This window comes from Sabethes cyaneus, chromosome 2 (assembly GCF_943734655.1).
Source record: "Sabethes cyaneus chromosome 2, idSabCyanKW18_F2, whole genome shotgun sequence".
NCBI classification, from domain to species: domain Eukaryota; kingdom Metazoa; phylum Arthropoda; class Insecta; order Diptera; family Culicidae; genus Sabethes; species Sabethes cyaneus.
Window position 1 is genome coordinate 110,670,817 of NC_071354.1, and position 18,375 is coordinate 110,689,191.

The 18,375-nt window shown below is 40.4% G+C and overlaps 2 protein-coding genes across 6 annotated transcripts in view; both read right to left on the reverse strand.

Annotated features, from left to right (window-relative positions):
* The window catches only part of LOC128734231 (tubulin-specific chaperone cofactor E-like protein), a 127,853-nt gene that overhangs the window by 101,558 nt on the left and 7,920 nt on the right, over window positions 1-18,375 (reverse strand). The gene's annotated exons all lie outside the window — the stretch shown is intronic.
* Window positions 10,189-16,416, reverse strand: LOC128735869 (uncharacterized). Its single transcript, XM_053830353.1, has 3 exons — window positions 13,634-16,416; window positions 12,621-13,583; window positions 10,189-10,318 (listed from the first exon to the last, which is right to left on the reverse strand). Exons 1-3 carry the CDS (start codon window positions 16,414-16,416, stop codon window positions 10,189-10,191), a joined length of 3,876 nt encoding a protein of 1,291 aa, XP_053686328.1.

Genomic DNA, 18,375 nt, shown 5'->3' on the forward strand with positions numbered 1-18,375 from the left:
TCTTTTAAACATTCACTGAAACAATGGCACTCACAGATTCTTATAAACGTATATATGCCAGAAATGCAGTTAACATTAGTCTGTGATCTAATGATCTGACACTGTCCTACGTCACCCTTTCGTACAACCCGTAGGGCTGTATACCTTGTAGTTTTTTGTGAACCGGTTCATTTGAACGGCTCGTGAGCCGTTCGCTCATCTCTAATGACTGTGATGGATTTTTAAAACAAATACCGTCATCCGGGGATACTTGCAACACCGGGGTTATTTGCAACACCTTTGCGCATGGTGCTTTTGACAGCTCTAGCGCGTTTGTTTATTTACATAACCATTTGTGGTCAACGCCGTTTTAAAGAAAGGACGTTTACCTATTGTTTAGTTAAGTCTAATCCATTATATCATTGTTTTGCTTGTTTTTATACGATTGGAAAGTAATTTCACGCTCAGAGTAGGAAAAATGCATGTGCAAAGTTGCACCATTTCATTGACATGAAATTATTTTTTATCGTTTGGTTCCTGTATACAATTAGTGCATCATATGAGCTAACAAATAGCAGCTTTGAGCTTTGTTTATATTTTGAACTTGGAGAAGAAACGATGAATTCGTGTTGTTAATTCCAATATGGCGCAACTTGCAACACTTGTAAAATAGATAGTTATTGTAATAGACAGTATGTACAAAGTAAGTTTGCACCTGTACGATGTTATGTTGTGTACTACCATCTCTAGAAAAATTAAAACCGTGAAAAATTCCACGTGCCTTGAAACGGCAATTTGGAGTATGCTGACATGCTGCATTTTCTCCGAATATCTTCAAAAAAGCGATAGACGAAATTGGGAAACAAAACATGCCTCCAGTCAACGTTGCCAACCGGTTTTTACGAAAATCTGGAAAACGAGAATAAAAGTGTCTGGAAAAGTCTGGCTGCCATTTACTCCAATGGAAGACAATGTTTGGAAAACGTCTTTTTTGTCTGATTAGGCATCAAAAAGTCTGGAAAATCCAGACAAATCTGGAAGGTTGGCAACGCTGCCTCCAGTAACCCTTGTTTTACTACAAATACACTCAAAATATCTAAAAATAGTCATACGCGGTTTGAAATCAAGTTATAAATCATAAGAAATGCAAAATCAGAAAAGTGTTGCAAGTAACCCCGATTACTGGGTAACTTGCAACACCACTATTTTCGGTTCATTCTACAAATTCATTTAGCTGATATTTTTTCTCGTAATCATAAATCAGAAGTACTGACCACTATACATGTTTTGGCTACTTACACTTGGACCTAAGCAGTACACTTCGAAAATTATACCAAGTCAAAGTTCAAAAGTGTTGCAAGTATCCCCGGATGACGGTATAACTTTTGAGGATACAAACAGATACAGTCAATTGACACTTGCTTTTAAAGGTTTTTTGTTGTACTTTTAAGTAGGAGTTGTTTGATCTGCCACCTTGGGAAATATTTAAGCTCAAAGTAGTATTATTTTTCATCAAAAATGCTCAAAATCTTCGAAACTGCAGAAAATCACTTATAATAATGTTCTACCAAAACGTTGATTTTAGCAAGGTTAACAACTTTCTAGAACACTATGAACACGTAAAAGTTGACCAGAATAAGTCAGGGTTTAAAAACTGTTTTAAAGAGTTTGTCCACGAATAACGCTTCATAGATAATTTCCATGAAGAGATACAAGTATGGTGTCTTTAACAAAGTTGTTTGCATTGATATTTACTACAACTTTGCCGAGAATACCAAACCTGTGTCTCGAATGTACGAGAAAATAAATTTTTTATCTCACTTTTAAGGGAATTAATCACCCAAAGATTTCTCTCACAAGAAGGGGCTTGTTATACCAAGAAATGTTCCTAAAGACACTATATGCGAAAAACTTCACGTTTTGGCGCAATATCACACGATTACGTATTTCGCTGATTGAACCACTGTGCACCGGTTTAAGAAAAGGAGTGGTTTGGCACTCTGGCGTACTTCCTAAGCACAGATATCGAATTAAACTAGGTTTAATCGCGTTCGTAAGGAATTTAGTTGGTACGGGGAGATTTTGACACTTTTTTTTCTAAAAATACGTTAAAACCATGATGGCATTTTTTCCAACCAATCACGAAGCAAGGATTGTCAGTTGGACAATGCGTCATTATTTTCAATTTTTCAATAGTACGTACATTGAAATCAATAGGTTTCTATATTAGGGTTGATGCGTAGATTTTCCGAACGATTGTTGCAAAAATATTTAAAATCGATCGGGAAATCGCTAAGCTACTAGCGCTCAAAACCCATCATTTTTCGTGATGCTCGCATTTTTCGATTTTTCGAAATAACACCCTATCCCAAACCTTGCCATAAGACGTGGTCCTACGTCAAAAGTGCTCCGATTTTGTTCAAACTTTGTGTATATGTTCTTTTTCTAAAAACTTGAGACCAGTATTTTTATTCGACGTTTAGGATGCCGCTTCCTGACTTATGGTGTTCCTAAGAATCAAGGATCCTATTCTCACAGTCACCTCACTTCTTTCACGCGCCCTAATCTGAGAGTCACCCACATCTCACCTAACAACCCCATTTGCACAGTCACCCAGGTGAGCGGAGCCATCTACGTGACTATGAGAATCGCAAATTGTGCTCTCACCCAAAATAATTACTGTGAGAATAGGGCCCACCAATTTATCGTGACCTTTTTGCCTTTCTACTATATAAATATATAGTATAAAGGTGTACACACTTAAAAAAAGTGCCAAAGTCAGCAAAATTTTGCCGAGATTTGGACAACCGAGCATTCGGTAAATTTTTTTATGATGCCAAACGTTAGTAAAGATCCGTAAATGTCGATTTGCAAAACTGAAATTTTCACCGAACGATCGGCTGTCCAAATCTCGGCAAATTTTTTAAGTGTGTAGAAATCACTTGGAAAACCGGAAATGGAAAGAAGGTCCTGCGGGCCAAATGTTATATAACATTCGACTCAGTTTCGAAAACTGAGCATATTCTGTGTGTGTGTGTGTGTGTGTGTGTGTGTGTGTGTGTGTGTGTGTGTGTGTGTGTGTGTGTGTGTGTGTGTGTGTGTGTGTGTGTGTGTGTGTGTGTGTGTGTGTGTGTGTGTGTGTGTGTGTGTGTGTGTGTGTGTGTGTGTGTGTGTGTGTGTGTGTGTGTGTGTGTGTGTGTGTGTGTGTGTGTATGTGTGTGTGTGTGTGTGTGTGTGTGTGACGCTTTCTATCTCACTCACTTTTCTCGGAGATGGCTGGACCGATTCTAATGTTCTTAGTGTTAAATGAAAGGTCTAGGTGTCCCATTGGTCGCTATTGAACTTCATACTGATCATAGATCCCTTAACCGATTTGAACAAAATTTATTGCATATGAAAGAGGGGCGTTGCAAACCCTTAACTACCAAATTTCATGACGATTGGACTTGTAGTTTGAAAGTTACATAAAGAAATGTGGAAAAATAGTATTTAAAACATATTTTTGTAACATGTAAGAATTAATTCAATGAAAAACCTCACACATTTTATTATTATTTGAAAATTTCTACTGAGATCTATTAAACGAAACCGAGTTATTTAAAATCGGATGGTTCATTCAAAAGTTATTCAAACTTTAACACTTAAGCACCGTATATTAAACCGTTAAAACGTGTGAAATCAAAAAACATATCAATCAAATGTTGATTGTACTCAATGTGTGCGATGTATGTATGTATGTATGTATGTATGTATGTATGTATGTATGTATGTATGTATGTATGTATGTATGTATGTATGTATGTATGTATGCATGCATGTATGTATGTATGTATGTATGTATGTATGTATGTATGTATGTATGTATGTATGTATGTATGTATGTATGTATGTATGTATGTATGTATGTATGTATGTATGTGTATGTGATGACAATTTGCAATTTTTAAATTGGCTATGAAATTCAAGAAAAGTGAGAAACATGTCAATAGTCTGAAGTTTTTGAAACCTCTTAGTGGAATACGAACTCTGCAATAAAAGAAAAGAAAAAAAACTTTTACCGATCAAATTCCACTATTTAATATTTATTCGCGACAGATACGTATAATTAATAGATGCTCTTTTCAATCCATTGATACTAGAGCTTAGAAATGTTATATGAAAAATAGGAAGTAAATGTTGCACGGTAGTAACTTTGTAAGATTTGTTTTCGTTAGTGACATTTTAAAGGACAGATGTCTTATGTCATGTATCATGTTTTAATAAATAAATCAAAAATGACAAGCACTGGAAATCATATCGATCATATTTCTCATTCTCAAGCATGTTTATGGCGCAGTTTTTGCACTATTTTTCGACCTCATCTTGTTTTCCTAACCCTCTAACATTGTAAAAACGATGTGATCAAGTTAATGACAATCTTTTCATGAAAGTACATTTAAAAGAAACTTAAGTTTTGATTTTCATGCAAAAATAATTATCTGAAGGAGCGCCAGCTAAGAAAAAGTTCAATTACTCTTTTTCATAGCTAATGCTCTATTCAGTTATTTTTTCTAATTCAGATATATTGCAAAATTGAAGCTAAGCAAACTAATAGTAAAATTTTGAGATTAATCATTTTGGTGTAGATATCTTTTTCTTCAAAAGCGAAGTATAATTTTTCTGAACTCTTGTTTTTCAAAGATGCTAACTTTTGAACGCATGGTATTATGTAATATCAAAATATCAAAAAAAAACTACCCTTTGGGTTAAAACCACTCAAAAAAAAATATCAAAAAATCTGCTATGAACACATATTTCATATTGTCTTTGTCAGTTCAAAACAAGTTTCGTATGTGGCTCTGAAACCCGAAAGTTAAGGCCGACCGATTATAAAACTAAATAAGGTGTTCATCAAATAACATAAATGACGCTTACAAGTATTTACGTACCCAAAGAAAGAAAATAGAATTATTCTACGCAATACGTTGTGAATTTTACTGGCAAATAAGGATTTTGAGGAATACGGAACGGATATTTAAAAATATAATCAAGTTAATTATAGATGTTCCTGAGAAATTAAATAATGATTATTGTGGCAGTAGAAAGGCTAGGTCACGCCGCCAGGTGGATTAATTCGGGTTTTTTGAATAGATTTAACTTTTGAATTGCTCGATCGATTCCAACAAATTTCATAGCAAATGAAAGGTAAATTAATAAACTTTTAATAAACCAACCTCGTGTTTTGGTCGTGGATTGTGTAGTGATGGGCAGAATGCAGGATCGCGTGATGAACTGGAAAGTGATCAACGAGGGAATGTATTTGTTGAGGATAAAAGGTAGTTTCTTCAACTACACCATCATAAACTGTTCACACAAAAGTAGACTCGACGACGAGAAGGAAGCGTTCTATGCGCAGCTGGACGCAACGTACGACCTATGTTCGCTACGGGACATCAAGACCGTCATCGGAGATATCAAGATATCATCGGAGATATAGCCTGCACACCGACACGAACGATAATGGCCAGCGATGCATCAATTTTGGAGATCACCTGATCAACGAACAATGTATCAAATCGACCATATTCTCATCGACGGCCGCTTTTCTCGAACATCACCAACATACTCTTCCTACGGGGTGCAGATATCGACTCGGATCATTACCTAGTAGCGGTACACGTGCGCTCAAAACGATCGAGAGTATATACTTCGTGAGAAAACCGCCCGCAAATTGCCGAGAACGCGTACTGGATGAAGCTCTACCTTCTTCTGTGAAGCTAGGTGCTCCACCGTCGAAAACGGATGGAACAGGATATGCTGGACCGTCAATGAGGCCGCAACCGCGTTGCTCGATTAAGAAACTTCTAGTGCATAAAATGATTGATTTGACGGCGGCAAGCGATGAAAAGGAAAAACAGCTTGTAAAAACTATTTAAGTATTATTTTTTGTCGGAAGATTAGACCACTCTAAGACTTTAATTAATTTAGGTATTGAGACGAAGGAGAATTTGGTCAAGTATCGACATAATGAATTGACCACGATCCTGAGGAGACAAAAGTGCCAGAACAACTATTCCGGGCTAAAGAGACGCGTATGTTCTATGAGGTGAACCAATCTCGTAAAGGATACCCACCGAAACCTGATACGTGTACGGACGAGGAGGAAAACTTGGTCACAAATGAGCACGAGGTGATCGTCAGGTGGAAGCAGTTCTTTGATTGGCATTTAAATGGCGCTACAGGAGATGGAACAGCATCCTGGCACCCGATCTCGAAGAGTGACGTAGAAATCGGTCAGCCGAAGAATAGAACGGCCAGAAAGGACCGACTGCCGGGAGGACTTCACAAGAATGGACAAGAACCACGAACAGTGACACTTCACTAAATAATTTCAAAGATTTGGGAGGAGAAGAAACTACCGGAAGAATGGATGGAAATTGTGGTTTGCCCCATCTACAAAGGGCGAATGGCAACATTACTGTGGCGTTGATCAGCGCCGCTTACGATCAGCGACATTACGCTGATCAACGCCGCTTAAGTCCTCTATTCCCAATAGCGACAGAATTCGTAGAGCAGTATCAGGCAGGCTTTATGGCCCGTAGTATCATAGATCAAATTTTTACTCTCCGACAAACCCTCCAGAAATATCGGATGTACAACATGCCCACGGATCATATTTTCATGATTTTAGGGCAGCATACGATACAGTCGAGTGCAGATGACAGATAATGCACGAAAACGATTTTCCGAACAAACTGATGCGATTGATCGAAACACCTTCGGAGAGAGTGATGTGCTACGTGCACGTTTCGGGGACACTCTCGAGTTCCTTCGAATCACACAGAGGGTTGCGGCAAGGGGATGGACTGTCCTGTAGGTTAATCAACATCGCTATTGAAGATGTGATCTAATGATCGGGCTTCGAAACGAGAGGAATGATCTTCAACAAAAGTAGTCAACTTCGCAGACGATTACGACATCATTACTAGAAACCCTGGGACGACGGAGGTAATCTACGTCAGACTAAAACCGGAGGCTAGGTGGATTGGGTTACAAATCGATGCGTCGAAAGCCAAATATATGGTAGGAAGAGGTTCCAGAGAAAATAACGTTTGCCTCGCACGGGCAATGACTACTGACGGCGTTACACTGGAAGTGGTTAATGAGTTAGCGCAAGACACTTCAATCAAGAAACATAAGCCGCCACCCAAGCAGCACACTTTTGTCATTTCTGGTTGCCACAACCTATTTATGACTGAAATGAGTCATTAATCGGATACCACAACTAGTTTATAACAACTGTGCTACTCGGGCACACACTCTTATAAGCCAAGAACTACAACGCCATGAACTCGCACAGCTCTATGGCGAACCCCCAGTATCCAGAAGGTGGCTAAAGCTGGACGGATACGATGGGCAGGGCATATAACAAGAATGCCGGACAACTACCCTGCAAAGATGGTGTTCGCCTCAAATCCGATAAGAACAAGACGACCAGGACCGCAGCGAGCAAGATTGTTAGACAGGGTGGAGCGAGCTCTGGCGGAGAGTACTCGGTGTCCGAGGAATTGGAAAGCGGTAGCCTTCAACCGAGGTGCATAGATACATTGTTCAACAGGCTTTGTCTTAGGACGGCAAGTCACCTAAGTAGGCCGCAACACAGAGCAAAACACTGATCAGACCAGTAACCCGCTACGGACTTGAGACTATAACATTGCTTACGAAGAGATAAATTTACTTGCCGCATTTGAGCGAAAAGTGTCGCGGATTTTTTGGCGGATTACAAAAAAATTTATTGGCGGATTACAAACAGAAAGAAGAAAGTGGCGTAAGTTTATGAACCACGGGCTGCATGCACTACTTGAAGATTCCGATAGTACACCTGTCGAAATTTAGGAGATAACAGTGGGCCACACAGTGAGACCATTCTGGGAAAAGGTGGTCAAAAGTCTTTTCTCGCTTTTCCTGATGTTTTCGAGTTCAGGCGCCTTAGGAGAAGTTTCATAAAAAAGTATTCTGCATCTAATGACGTTTTCGTATAATTAGATATTAAGGGGATGACTAATTTAAAAAAAATATTTTTCATAGGAACTAGATAGCATGGTCGTTCTTGGGTCTAGTTCATTATTATGCTAAATTTGTCCCACAATTATCTGCAAAGCTTAGTGTTTTGTATAATTAGCTAAGAAATAATGTTAAATTTGTCTGGGATAGAGAATGTCAAAAAGCCTAGCCTAGAGAAGTAAAAACCAATTAGTTAACGCAAACATTCTGGAGTTTTACGACCCAAGTAAACCGTTAGTAGTGGTTTCTGACGCATGTAATTATGGATTAGAGGGAGTTCTTGCTCACATAGTGGATGGTACCGAGAAACCAGTCAGTTTTACATCCTTTTCCTTGAGCGATGCACAAAAAAATACCTATATTACATTTGGAGGCACTTGCCCTTGTACCATAAAAAAATTTCACAAGTATTTGTACGGCAAAAAGTTTACGGTTTATACCGATCACAAACCTCTTGCAGGAATTTTCGGCAAATCTGGCAGTCATTCTATTTACGTAACTAGACTACAACGTTATATACTGGAGTTGTCAATTTATGAATTCGATATGTTTTACCGTCCCTCAGCAAAAATGGGGAACGCTGACTTTTGCTCGGGTTTCCCATCACAACAGGCAGTGCCCAATGAATGTGACGTGGAATATGTAAAAAGTTTGAATTTTGGGAATCAATTTCTGTTAGATAGAGTTGCTGAAGAAACTAAGAATGATGATTATCTACAGAAATTGGTCTCGTTCATGCACAATGGTTGGCCAGAACGCATAGAAAAAAAAGTTATGAACGTACATTCAAACCAACATGATCTTGAATTAGTTAGTGGTTGTCTATTATTTCAAGATCTATATATTAAAACCAAAAATACTTAAGCTGTTGCATATAAATCATGCAGGGTTGGTCAAAATGAAACAGCTTGCGAGACGTACTGTTTATTGGCCTGGAATCAACAATGACATTGAAACTTACGTAAATAAATGTGATATATGTTCTAGAATGGTTGTAGTACCGAACCCCAAAATAACAAATATTTGGATACCAACCACGAAGTCCTTCAGCAGGATTCATGCAGACTTCTTCCATTTTAATCAGCAAAATTATCTTCTCATTGTGGATACCTATTCAAAATGGTTAGAAGTCGAACTGATGAATGGCACAGATGCTTCGAAGGTGAACCGGAAATTCATGGCAGTATTCGCCAAATTCGGCTTACCAGATGTAGTAGTTACTGACGGCGGCCCTCCATTCAATTCCACAGAATTCGTTTCATTCATGAAACGTCAAGGGATAAAAGTTCTTAAGAGTCCGCCTTACCACCCTCCAAGCAATGGTCAAGCGGGGAGAATGGTGAGGTTGACTAAAGAAGTATTTAAGAAGTATCTTTTAGAACCTGAAATCAGAACGTGGAAGGCCGAGGACAAGATCAATTATTTTTTATGCTGTTAAGATCGACTGAAGTACATATATTGTATTGCGGATTTTCGGCTTTCCAGTCAGTTTTATATTGAAAACGGCTTTTTTATACTGCCTGACGTTTCGGCCTTTGGTTTTGGCCTTTTTCAAAGGTAATACGGTTACGTTTTCTTGTCTAAACGTTGATTGCCAACGGAAGGAAGTTCAAATTTAAATAGCTCCAATTGCATTGGTTTGGTGACAAAATAATGTACACACCTAAACCTTTTGACCATAGTGCACAACTGTGCACAACTGTGCACTATGGTCAAAAGGTTTAGGTGTGTACATTATTTTGTCACCAAACCAATGCAATTGGAGCTATTTAAATTTGAACTTCCTTCCGTTGGCAATCAACGTTTAGACAAGAAAACGTAACCGTATTACCTTTGAAAAAGGCCAAAACCAAAGGCCGAAACGTCAGGCAGTATAAAAAAGCCGTTTTCAATATAAAACTGACTGGAAAGCCGAAAATCCGCAATACAATTATTTTTTATTTAACTATCATAATACTTGCTTGGATGAAGAAACGCCGTCTGAGAAAGTATTGAATTTTAAACCGAAAACAATATTAGACTTAGTAAATCCTAAGAATAGTTACGAATTTCAACAAATATTTTACAGGTAGCCGTTGGAAACGTGGTAACCAACGTACACCGGCATCAGGTGAAGATTCCGAAGACTAAAATTGCCGCTAGGAACGTAATGGTCTCGCTGACTGCTTATGGCACAGAACGGGTGGTATCGGCGAGCACACAAGAAGATGTTACGAGAGAAAAAGAGAACTCTTGCATGTTAACGAATAGGAACGAGATGAATGGTGGCAGCGAGGGACCGTTGTTGCGAAGATCGCTACGAATTAGAAAACAAAAACTAAATAATGCTGATTTCATTTACAAGTGAAAATAATAACTAGATTAAAAATCTGGTCATCGTATAAAAAAAATAAGTTACACTAAATGAATCACAGACAATAAGAATATCAGTTCGTTCGCAACTATAAGTTAATAGGAAGTAAAATCCTTTCGAATTACAAGAGTAATATAAGAACTAAAGTTCATTCGAGTTAGTTATACATAAAATTTTAAAATTATAAATATCATTATTCTTAAGGGAAGAGAATTGTAATGTTCTTTCGATCAGCATCGCAGATACCGATAAGGCTATTGGTGATGAGTGACCGACCAGCCTCCCGAGATTCATCGTTATCCGAATAAATGAGCTCGATCAGTTTATTAGAGTGCATACTACAATTCAGACGTGTTGATCAATCTTCCGAAATCCTTATATATATTTCGTATAAAATAATTTGTAAATTTACAGCGAAAAATACTATGCATATGCGATATTTATAATGGTTCGAAAACCATGTGACAACTTAAATTTATTCTACCTGAAAATAAAAATCAGGCATAATAAAACGAGGTAATATATTCCCTTAGTTGATGTTGTAAACTCGGTTTCAACGTAAATGATTTCCGAAATTATATTCGCCAACCGGGATAAATGAAAAGCAGGTTCAGGTTGCAGCAGAATATAATTTTCCTGTAGAACACACGAATTAATTTAATAGATATAATATTTTTGAGATCGCTTTTGAAACTGTTCCTATGATTGCTGGTTAGCAGCCGATCTTCTAAACTCTTAGATTCTAAATTTTCTAAGGTTATATTTATTAGACTTACGTTTTGTCCGATTAATTAATTTGGCCGTTATCTGATGTCGATCGGCTTAGTGGTTGATATGAGCAAAGTAAGGCTTATACAAATTTGAAAAAAAGTTTATGTCCTGGTCTCAAAATATTGTTGAAGGGGGGGGCAAGAAAAAAATAAGAACATTAAACCTTCAATAACCAAACAAAAGAGAAGAAACCAGCGTTTATTTTTCCATATTATTCAAATTTAAATACAGATATTTTGTACAGTACTTAAATTTTAGTTCAAGTCTTTCAAACTTTGAAATTTTTCGACCCAAGCACATAAAGTAAGCATCCTGGTAGAGATGAACCAGTTTGATAATAGTGGAGTGCCACAGGATTACCTTAGAGAGCCACAAACGTATAACTTGACCTTCATTTGAATTTTGTTTTGAACCTCCGTGCCACTCGGTTAGTTACCTTGCTTTTTTAATAATCGAAATCCGTGTCACTTAATTGATGGTTTCCGAAATCCGCCGTAATTCTCGATTCGCCCCCACAAAATTGGTACCGCGGTCACTGTAGATTTTCTGCGGAGCGCCGCGACGTGCAATAAAATTTTGAATGGCTATGATGCACGAGCTTGTACTAAGTGAGTATACGACCTCGATATGAATCGCTCGTACGGTTAAACAGGTGGCTAGCATGACCCACCGCTTCTCCACTCTTCTTCCAACAGCAACTTCGATGGGCCCAAAATAATCCACGCCCACGTGTGTAAAGGGTCGTGAAAACGCAGCCAAGCGTGCCGGCGGGAGATCAGTCATGTACGGCGGCCTTGGTATTGTACTATAGTTCTTACATCTTTGACAGGACCTTCGTACCTGGTTATAACATACTCGTAACTGTGGTATGCGAAATTTTTGCCTAATCTCATTTATTACCGTTTCGTGGTTTTGGTGGTGATACTTTTGGTGATAATGGTGTACAATAAGGCTAGTGATGTGGTGTTTTTTATGAAGGAGGATCGGCTGCTTTGCGTCTTCGGTGGCATAGTGGCATGCCGCAATGCGAGTGCGCATACGCATAATTCCTCGTTCGTCTAGCCAAGGCGTTAATTGGTAGAGTGAACTGCTTTTGGGAATGACTTTTGCAGAGGTTCCGGCATCACGATTTGAACCTTGAAGAGCTGCAATTTCGTTAGGGTACATTTCCCGTTGCACAAGCCGGATCAGCGATTGTTCAGCCTTTAACAATTCGTCGGTTGTAAGCGTACCTGTGGTGGCGCACTTCCCAGCTCCGCAGCGATGACAGTTGTCCACGAATCGGTGAACCTGTGCTACGACTCTAATAAGTCTTTTCCAGCTTGAGAAATCAATAAACGAAAGAACTGATATCGGATGAGTGTGGCATGCAAGGAAGCAAGATCGTATCTCATTCTCGGTCGCATCGTTACAACATGACGACTTAGGCCAATTTTCTTCCAATAACTGAAGAAATTCGGCTCCCTTGAACCACCTGTGGTCGGATGACAAATCTGGTAAACTAGTCCATTTGGTAGCGTCGTCCGCAGGGTTAAGTTTTCCAGGAACCCATCGCCATTCACATTTTTCCGAGATCTCCAGAATCCCACTGACACGATGACCAACATATTGGTTGTATCGACGATGGTCTGAGTTGATCCAAGAGAGGACATTTTTAGAATCTGTCCAGTAAAACTTTTTGAAGCCTCGAATACATAGCGATTCTGCTACCGTGAGAGATAGACGCGTACCAAGGCGTGCAGCTTCCAGTTCCATTCTTGGAATTGATACAAATTTTAGTGGAGCAACTCTTGTTTTGGCGGCTACAATAGAACAGTTGAAGGTCTCATCTTTAAGAAAACGGAGATAGCAAACAGCAGCCATTGCATTTTCACTGGCGTCCACCATCGTATGCAACTGTATTTCGTCTGCATCGTCCATTGAGTATAACTTGTTATAGCACCGAGGTATTCGTAATTGTTCAACGAGCGGCAGAACCTTTAGCCAAGTTAGCCATTTGTGGAATGAGTCTTCGTTGATGGGCTCGTCCCATTGAACGCCAGAACGCCAGATTTGCTGTAGGAGAATCTTCAAGTACGAGAGAACGTGAGAAATCAATCCAAGTGGGTCAAAAATCGACATGAGCACGCGCAGTACCTCCCGCTTCGTGGGACGACGTTGCCCGGCTAACAGAGCCGTATCGTAGCGGTGCCATCCGATTTTATATGTAAACACATCGTCACGCGTGTTCCACCACATTCTCAAAACTTTTTCCGTCGCTAGCTCGGAGGATAAATCAAGGCATTTTTCATCGGCCTCCAAACCTTTTAGCGACGCCAGCACTTTGCTTGAGTTGCTTATCCAATTTCTAATCTCGAATCCACCTTCCGCATGGACATGCTCAACGTCTTTGGCTAACTGAATAGCTTGCTCTTCTTGGTGTTCTTCACAAACTGTGCTGTAGTGGGGAAGCAGCAAGCCCCAAATGTCATAACCCGCATAACGTACACTATTGTATCTTCATGACTATCTTGCCAGTAGAAATACTGGCTCGGTTGGTCCTCCAGCCGAATCATTATCTGGTGAAACATCTCATGGATGTCTCCTGTGAGCCCGACACTACGTCTTCGAAAGTTGAGTAAGATTGCAAACAGAGAGACCAGCAGATCCGGTCCTGTTATTAAAGCGGAGTTCAATGACGTGCCGTGAGCGCTAGCCGCAGCATCCCAAACTATCCGAACCTTGCCAGGTTTGTTCGGGTTCGTCACGGGAAAAACCGGCAAATACCAACGTCGCGGCACTCGCTGCATAATTTCTTCTTCGGTGAGCTTACGAATATAGCCTTTCGCCTCGTAATCGATTATCTTATCCTGGAGCGTTTTTGCTAGGTCAGAGTCTTTCTCGAGTCGTTTCTTAAGACATACGAATCGCCGCAGTGCCATTGATTGGCTGTCAGGGAGACGGGTATCGTCGTATCTCCAGAGCAAACCGCACTCGTATCGATCCTCTTTTAAACGGGTAAGTGATTCAAGTAGAAGTATCGCGCGTTTATCTTCGGTCGACAGGGATAGCTTTTCCGACTTCGTCACTCCAAGACTATCCAGAGCGAAGTAATCCTTCATTGCCTGATGTAGATTCTCGTCGGACCCATCACTGCATTGACAGACATGAAAGGTGTAATGGTGTAGGCTAGCGTCGTTTGCTGTGCTCCATCCCCCACATACGGTCCATTCTAAACGCGTCTTTATAGCGATCGGTTGATCCATTCTACCTTCTCGACACTTAAGCATTAGAATGAGTTGAGCATGTTTCATGCCGATTAAAATACGAGGGCGAGCATTGCTGTATGATTCAATCGGCAAATTCCGCAAATGCGGATACAGTTGTGACAGTTCAGATATGTCTAGCGTCTGCTGTGGCAATAACAGCTCCTCAACAGTTCTAACTTCGTCTAGTTGAAATTGTTTACTTTCCTTGTCGATTCCGGCAATTTGGAGGTTGCAAACGCGCGAGTTAGCTTCATGCCTTTCAGTTCCTTCGGTCCATCGAAGGCACAACGGTCGTGTTGAACCTTCAAGACACAACTCATTCGCGAGATCCTGATCGAGCAACGTAAGCGCGGATCCCTCATCCAGGAATGCAAATGTGCGAATCGCCTTTTTTGTTCCATAAAGTGTTACAGGAAGGTAACGGAATAGTACAGAGCTTCCTGTTGCTTGATGAGTGTTGCAGTCGGAACGGCTAGTACCGGGTAGTGGAGATTGTGTGCGTTCAGGAATCCCTGCTATATTTTGTCTGGAATCATTGTGTAGCAGTGCGTGGTGCCTGTAAGTGCATCCATTTTTGCCACATGGTTTTGCTTTACAAACTCCTCTATGAATTCGCAGGCATGTTCGGCAATATCCAAATTCTCTTATGACTGCCCATTTCGATTCCCTAGAGAGCACTAAAAAGCGTTGACACTTGTCAGCAGACTTGCAGCTTCCTTTACAAACTGGACAGGCTTCTCTGAGTGACGTTGCTGCCACCGTTGATGGTTCTTCCGTATCGCTTTCGTAGTTTTCTTGAGGATAAAATGTTTCAGAATGCGCACCAGGGTATGCGTTTCCTTTCCTTGATCCACGAGCTTCATTATGAGTGGATTGCATTCCTTGTACCGTAGGTGGGAAAACGACGACACTGGCTGCCTCCGCCAAGGTGTAGATCCACTGTCCAAATAATGCCAGGTTGACATTTTTTAGTGTGAGACGATGCTGAGCCCAGGTTAGTTTCAGCGACGATGGTAGCTTTCCGACGAGCTGGTGGAGCATGGTAACGTTATAGATGTATTCCTGCATTCCACATGCATCTACGGTTGCACAAAAGTTTTGAACACTCACAGCAAAGTTTATTAGCGTTTCCAACCTGTCTTCTCGGATCGGCGGCAGTGAGCTTATTTTATCGATCAACGACTGTATGATTACCTCGGGTTGTCTAAATAACATTTTCAAGGTAGTTAGTATCCCTGAAACATTTCCGGAATGCATCAGTCGACTCTTTACAGCGTCGTAGGCCTTGCCCTTCAAACTCTTTTGCAGCCGAACTATGTTCTCATCGTCTGTAAATCCGCACATTGTAGTGGTGCGATTGTACATCGACATAAAAACTGGCCACTCCTCAGGATTGCCAGAAAATATAGGCAGGTCTTTGGAAACTGCCTGTCGGGCAGCAATCTGAGAACGTGACAGCTGGAACTGATCGTACTCGTCCACTGACGATGATTTTACTGAGAAAGTGTTATGGTCGTTAGTCGGGTTCTCGTGCGTGCTACGCAACACACCAGGCTCTCTCGGGGTGAGCTGTGTTGACTGTGGTAGAGCGTGTGGAACGAATCGTCCAGGCTCCTGGTGAGAAGAAATTCGATTTCGCGGTTGCGACCTTACTTCTGCATGCCAATTCGATAACTGCTGTTGCTGCTCGCGTAGAAGCCTACCTTGTTCCAACTGCTCTTCCCGCATTCGATTGATTGTACTTGCTTGCTTTTTCAATTCCTCCCGTTGCTGCTGAAATACGTCGTCGTGCTTCCGAGATCGTTCTGGAGCGGCGGCTTCAGCTGTATCTATGGCTATAGGAGCAGTGCCTCGGACCCACTCTTCTACTCGGCTACCGCATACATTTGAACTTCGACTCGATGCTTTATCGTTCGCCAGGTTCTCAAGGATTTTGTATTTATTGTCTAAGTACAACTTATACTCTTGCGCTGCCTTTTCCTTTTGCTGTAACTGAAATGCTCGTTCTTCCTGTAACCTCATGAGCTGGAGCTTTGCACGATCCTTTGCAGACTTTCGCGATGAGGATATAGAGATCTCTGAGAGAGCTTCCTCTACATCGATCACTTGCAGACTTACAGCCGGCAATGAAGGCCTTTGATTCTGCTGACAGTACGCTGGGCTGGATCAGTCCGTCGCTCTTGGATTGGGGGAGCTTTCAACGACTGGGTTGGCTTTGATGACGTTTCGTTTACACAAACTCCTGGTTTGCTTACACCTCTCAGTTGATACTGCGGTGCCATTTGTGCAGGCACTGTATCCAGCGGAACTGGCTGTTGGTTAGATGACGAAACTGTCAACTGATTTGTTGACAGCAGAACCGGAGGAATAACTGGATTTCCACGGTTACTGGTAACGATCTTCCCGATGCTTAGGTTGCGCAGTGATCTTCGATCATCGATTACGCTTTCATGTACTGGTGCTCCATCAGAAGCTGCCTTAGTTCGCTGAACCCATTTTGCCGTTACGCAGCTTGTGCAGCTCCAGCTCTGATTGGCTATTTCTTCTGATACACCTACACAAGCAAAGTGATGCCAGCCGTCACACGCGTCGCACTGGACCATCTCTTCAGTGTCCGGCCCGCGACACGTCTTACAAGCATGTCCCTCACGTGATTCATCCGATGACACTGCCTTAGCCAACAACATTTTGTATCGCACAACTCTGAATCTCATTATCACCACCAAAACATTCAACCACACCACATTGTATCGCGTTATTACTTTTCGCTTTTGATTTATTACCACGTACCGGCATTTTGACGTAAACTGACCGCTTCGTACGCAAAAAACGAAAATTATATGCTGTTGAAAACTCGGTTTCAACGTAAATGATTTCCGAAATTATATTCGCCAACCGGGATAAATGAAAAGCAGGTTCTGGTTGCAGCAGAATATAATTTTCCTGTAGAACACACGAATTAATTTAATAGATATAATATTTTTGAGATCGCTTTTGAAACTGTTCCGATCTTCTAAACTCTTAGATTTTAAATTTTCTTAGGTTATATTTATTAGACTTACGTTTTGTCCGATTAATTAATTTGGCCGTTATCTGATGTCGATCGGCTCAGTGGTTGATATGAGCAAAGTAATTTTCTATGGTTTTCAATTATAGCGTCTGCAGTTTTAACCTAGTATGTAAGTGACATCTAAGTATAACTATTTAGGTTTAAGAAAACGACGCTTACCGATATCGGCTTATAAATCTTCTTATTATCGCATCTAGAGCTTTAACCGACTGCAGCTTACAAATATTTTAAGTATAGCGCCTAACGGTAACCCAGTATGTAAATTGTGTTTAAGTGTCATTAATTTAGGTTTAAGAAACCGCACGCTTACCGTCTTCGGCTTATAAATCTCTTACTTGTAGTACCTACAGCTTTAACTGACGGCAGCTTACAAATCTTCTGATTGTAGCGTGTAGTTTTAACCTGGTGTACGTAAATAGTATTTAAGTTTTATTTATTTAGATTTAAGAAACTGCATGCTTACCGACTAGGAAATTTTGATTAAGAAATTTAAGTAGTATAATTCACGGTGAAACTTGCACTAATTATAGTTTATAATTTAGCTTTAGCAATTTACTTATTTAGGAAATTGGAATTGCAATGAGATGCAGCGTCCTAGCTGATCTTCTTTCTATTGTTTTATTTTCTTCTCGAATGACAATCGAGTTCTGATATCCTCGCACTGTATAGCATTTGCACAGGTCCAGCGACCAAGATAATAATGAGAGGTGCCGTCAGGCCGCTATGGCCAATAGTTGATAAGCGTCCTCTTACCGACGCTAATATCCAGAGATATTCGCGTTGACTGCATTAAACGTTCTCTTGCACACTCATAGAAATGCCCGTATGTAGATGTGGTGAAAATCTGCCAAAATGTTTCGATCTCTTGCGCTCTTTAAGAAATTCCTATTCCGCTTCACCCCTACAGTAAA

Bases quoted from the DNA above. Each gene is read 5' to 3' on its own strand.
- LOC128735869 (XM_053830353.1), bottom strand. From the start codon at position 16,416: ATGAGGTTACAGGAAGAACGAGCATTTCAGTTACAGCAAAAGGAAAAG. The intron at 13,584-13,633 runs GTACGTTATGCG...TCCCCACTACAG, and splicing joins AGTCATGAAGATACAATAGT to CACAGTTTGTGAAGAACACC. The intron at 10,319-12,620 runs GTGGTTCAAGGG...TCTAATTCGTAG, and splicing joins GATTTGTCATCCGACCACAG to CGATCTTCGCAACAACGGTC.